The sequence below is a fragment of the Vollenhovia emeryi genome, unplaced genomic scaffold (genome assembly GCF_000949405.1).
Source record: "Vollenhovia emeryi isolate VEMERY1.0 unplaced genomic scaffold, V.emery_V1.0 DF941681.1, whole genome shotgun sequence".
NCBI lineage: Eukaryota > Metazoa > Arthropoda > Insecta > Hymenoptera > Formicidae > Vollenhovia > Vollenhovia emeryi.
In genome coordinates this window covers 1-4,773 of record NW_011964685.1, presented here as the reverse complement: position 1 = coordinate 4,773, position 4,773 = coordinate 1, and the positions used below count along the sequence as shown (strand labels likewise).

Below are 4,773 nucleotides of genomic sequence, written 5' to 3'. Positions count from 1 at the left end.
GTCCTTATTTTTACAGCATATCAGCATATCGTCGACAAACAGTAATACATAAATTGGCTCTTCACTATTGTAATATATGTACAAACAGTAGTCGTAATCGCTTCGCTCAAAACCCATTTCACACATGAATTCATTAAAACATTCGTACCACGACCTCGGACTCTCAGCCAAACCGTATAGAGCTCTCAGCAGAAGCAGAACTTTATCATTACCTTGATCATAACCTTCTGGCTGGTTTACGTACACTTCAGATATAATTTGGCCGTTCAAGAAGGCTGTTTCTACATCCATTTGCTCTATTGTCAGGCCTATCTCACAGCAATATGATAATAATATTTTTAGAGTTAACATCTTGACAACTGGTGAATAAACGTTTTCTACGCGATCTCTCTGCTGATAGCCCCTTACTACTAATCTGGCTTTGTATACATTTTCATCTTTCTTTTTAAAGATCCATTTTACATCGATAACCTTTTTATTCTTTGGCCTATCCACTAGTTTCCATGTTTCATTTGTTGAAAAAGCATCATGGACACAAGCCTTAATTCGCCTGAATAGATACAGAGTTTCTAAATTTCTAAACAGTTGCTATTCTTTTCATCGGTGCTGTCGATACGTTATTGGCCGAATGAGATGTATTTACAGAATGGTTACGGTAGAAGAAAGATACGCGTTATACATATATAAATATCCATTGTTATATTTGGCGTAATTTGTTGATGATATCATTACTTTTGTGGAGAAGATACTTTTGTAGAGAAGATTTTTGTAGAGACAATATTTTTTAAAAGGTATTTTTGGATTGTCTAAATCGCGGGCAACGGGCGTCCGCGGACGCCCAGCCGGCGAGCATGCCCCCACTCCAATCATCGCCCCACCACGTTTAAAACTATTTAGTTTAGTTGGTGCCATTTGATGATATCATTACTTTTGTAGAGAAGATAGTTTTGTAGTGAAGATATTTTTGTAGAGATGCAAAAAAGATAGAGTAACAAAATATATTCGGCCGTTGGAGCTTATACTTGGTGCTTTTTTTTACCTTTTTTTAAAAAGGTAAGTTTTTTAGGTAAGACAGTACGCAGTGGTATTATTCGATACATTCTCTTTACACTCAAATTCCAATCTCACGTCCACGGTCGCGCTCTTGACCGATTCGTTTTGTCGAGAACAATCGATGACCACAAACGGACCATATTCTAGAAATTTGTATGCAGTGAGACCTGGCGCAAGATCATCGTTTCCGTAATAGCTCTTCCGGAATCGTAAAAACACATCATACAAACTCGACCATTTGTTTTTATCGAAATCCAGATTCATATCATCGTATGGATAACAGTCCGAGTTCAGATAGAGTTTTACATTGCTCAATTTACAATGACTGAATTTACACGCATTCTCAGACATTATATTCTTCCGACCTGTTTGCAGAACGAAGATAACATATCGCGGCTTCTCGAGCTGAGTAGCTGTTTTAATAGCCCAAGAATGTTTAGTCGTCTGCTGCAATAGCGGAAACTCATAGAGATCCCATGAACGAAAACACATATTGAGGTATCGTCCACTTTCCAAAGTACGCAGCATCGATAGCTTGTTCACCTCGTTTAACAACACATGCGGCATTCGCCACTGTATCTTGAATATTTCAAGCTGTGGCTCCAGTGTTACAGCTCCAAACAGACAATTGGTGTCGTTGCGCGATCGTATTAAAATCAATTCGTGACGAGCGTTAATTACCACGCGTTTGTAATCTTCACAGAATCCCAATAGCATGTTGAGCGGTACGCAAAAATTGAAATCTCCCTTCCCATTGAACGCCTCATCCCAGCCAGCATTCTTCAGAGTCGCCATTTTATCGACTGATGCCGAAACGTAGTTTTTGAGCGTGCTGGTTATTCCAACGTTTCTGGTACGATCAATCTCCACACCGTCAAGTTCATATCGAATCTCATCGAACATGAACGCGACGCAATTATTTCCCAGTACGACATCGGACTCAGGGATTTGTTTGGCAGTAGTTAGTTTTCCCTCGATGTACAGGAAACTTTCATGCGGCAACGTATAGAGATCCTGTTGTTGTATAGGTATTCTTATCTCGTCGCTGTATCCAAATGTTGTGTTGGCAAACGGATTGTACGAGTGAGTTTCAATCTTGACGATGCGATCGTCGAAGACTGGCTCCTCCCCGATGTTGAGGATGTCAATCATTGTTTGCGCACCGCGAATCCCAATGATTTTAAAAATTCCACGTTCGCCGCGCTGAGTTTCTTTTTCCTACTGCAATCGGACGACTTGATATTATCGAAAGTTGACGCCACTGGTCTCACGATCTGCTCCGATCCGTTCAGTACGAGCATCTCATGTACACTCGCACGCGTTATCGTCGTCTCCGACGTATGTGCAATCTGACAGTGATCTCTTCTCCGCGAAAGTCGAGCAGTCGGCCGTTCTGGTCCACAACGCGTATCGTTAAATCAGTAATGCTCCGCGCGATGACTGGCAGGTAAATGATCTGCGTCGGCGTTTCCGATATCTTATATCCCGGTGGCACGCTCGGTGAAAATTCATGTATCGTGTGTACGGGTCTGCTGTTGCTGTACGCACCCGCGGTCACGTTGCACTCTACGCGGATAATGTTCACGTTGGTAATGTTGATCGGCAGGTCTGATTCATGCCACTTTCGTGGTTGTAGTATACGCGTCGATGAAAATCCCAGAAGTGATCCAATGTTGTTGGGCTTGCTAAAGTTTATTCTGAAGGCGCTTATAATTTCACTCCTCATCGTATTGTAATTAGCGCGCAGCACAATCGGGTATTCATCGACATCGCCATCGTCGACGTCGTCGCTGCGTTTTTCACCATCGTCATTAGCTGTGTCATTAACTGTGTCATTAGCTATGTCATTATCTATGTCATTAGCTATGCCATTAGCTATGAACCGACGTATACGTTTCCGTGAAAGTGCACGCTTCAAAAACTCATTTATCGCTTGCAGTTCGTAGGATCCTTCGGGAATCGTAATTTCCGTGTCATCTTTGCCGAAGTAAAATTTATTATTCGAAGCATTCACATTCGATATCGTGTTGTAAGTTGAAAAATTCATTAAACCGAGCTCGTAATCACCATCACTCAAATCTATGGCGGGGAAGTAGTTTACTGCGAGGACTCCACTCCTCCCGGTTAGCGTGAGTGTTAGCGACATGGTGGATGAAATACCGCTCAGCGTGTACTGAATCCTCGTGACGTCTCGCCAGACTTTAAATCTGTGTGAATCTGTCGTCAACCGTTTGGAGAAACCGTAGACTCAGCTGTCCGCAGATGCTCTGATCGTAGGTCTGATGAGACGTTCGATTGTACTCTATCGTCACACCATCCCCGAAATACCACACCAGTTCTTTAGGCGGTCGGAGATTACCAAAACTATCGAAATATATCACACGGTTTCCCCTCTTCGCGTACGCTACCCAGTGAGTGCCGGAGCCTGTCGCGTTGTCCAGATTGACGATACCGCTCTCATTTCGATGTACACCGCTTATCGGTAATGCATTTCGCATAAAGACACCTCTAAAGTGTCGTATACGCATTCGTCTTGCCAGTTGGTCCAATTGCACGTTCGTCGTTACACCCGTAGGCATTTTTAATGTTTTTTTGACGGTTTTTTTTTCCTTCCCTGTTTCGTTACACCTTGTCCACGTTTGTATGGAGCGAGATACACTCCGCGACCTTCCATCGCGTGATTGTGACGTTGCAGCTCCTCGAGCTGGCGTTGCGCAGCTTTGGCATCGTTCACCGCCTTCGCCACACCGGCTGCTCCGCCAATCATGGATCCGAGCACACCCAGCATCGGTAGAATTGGCAAGAAACCACCGCGTTTCGCTACCGGAAGAATTCGCTTCTTTGTTGCTCTTTTCTTCTTCTTCTTTGTATTCAAACCCATACCGAGTTTTGTTTTGGCCTTCATAGCCGCCCAAACAGCTGTAGCGGCAGCTCTCTCTCCAAGCGTTGAATCTCTAGCGGTAATGCGTTTCCGTGCTCTCTCGGCGAGTATCTTGTCCGCCACGTGTCTCTCGGCGAGTTCTTTACTGCGGGAATACGCAATATCGTGTTCGCGGCACGCCGCGTCCAATAGATTTATCCCTCGATCTCCTCTCGCCAATCGTTCTTCCAGACGAGTGCCCGGGCCGCAAAACTGATAACCAGGGATATGCAGCTCGAAAGGAAGCGCGTTTATTGCACGATTCAACAGACTGCCGCCACGTTTTACCGCTGTTGCGTCAATTGACATTCGCTGCAATTTTTTATCAACGGCGGTGGACCGTCGATGTGCGTCTGCTGAGACGGTAGATTGTAATGCTCCAGACAACGACGATACTGCACAACTTCCGAATCTGTCTTGATATGGTCGGGAAGTCTATCCCACACATGATCTATGCAATTATAAAATTCTTGCAATAGAATGACCTTTGGTATATACTTCAACTGTTCTGCTGTTAAATCGTATATGTCACTGTTATTCAACAAAAGCAGAAACATGACTGAGCGATTCGTTGTGTCGCGCCTGGTTAAATAGGTGTCGTCTACCGAGCGGTTTCACGCGCCTATAAATAGACGCACGATTTCCCTCCCCCTTTCAGTGTGAGAAATGAATTTTGTGCGACAGCCGTTGACGATACGCGTTAGGAATTACGACGACAGATTACGGTCGATGGGAGGGGATAACACCGAGAAACGCAAGCATGGTACGATGCTACCGACTAGTATCCGCGCGATCGTGTA

The 4,773-nt window shown here is 44.4% G+C and overlaps 1 protein-coding gene across 1 annotated transcript; it reads right to left on the bottom strand.

The window, feature by feature from the left end:
• Positions 1-1,062: 1,062 nt before the first annotated feature.
• Positions 1,063-2,205, bottom strand: LOC105570859. The gene has a single exon (XM_012028309.1). It carries the CDS (start codon positions 2,203-2,205, stop codon positions 1,063-1,065), a length of 1,143 nt encoding a protein of 380 aa, XP_011883699.1.
• Positions 2,206-4,773: the final 2,568 nt, after the last annotated feature.

What these genes read in the sequence shown, in the direction of transcription:
- LOC105570859 (XM_012028309.1), bottom strand. Translation starts at nt 2,205, where the DNA reads ATGATTGACATCCTCAACATCGGGGAGGAGCCAGTCTTCGACGATCGC.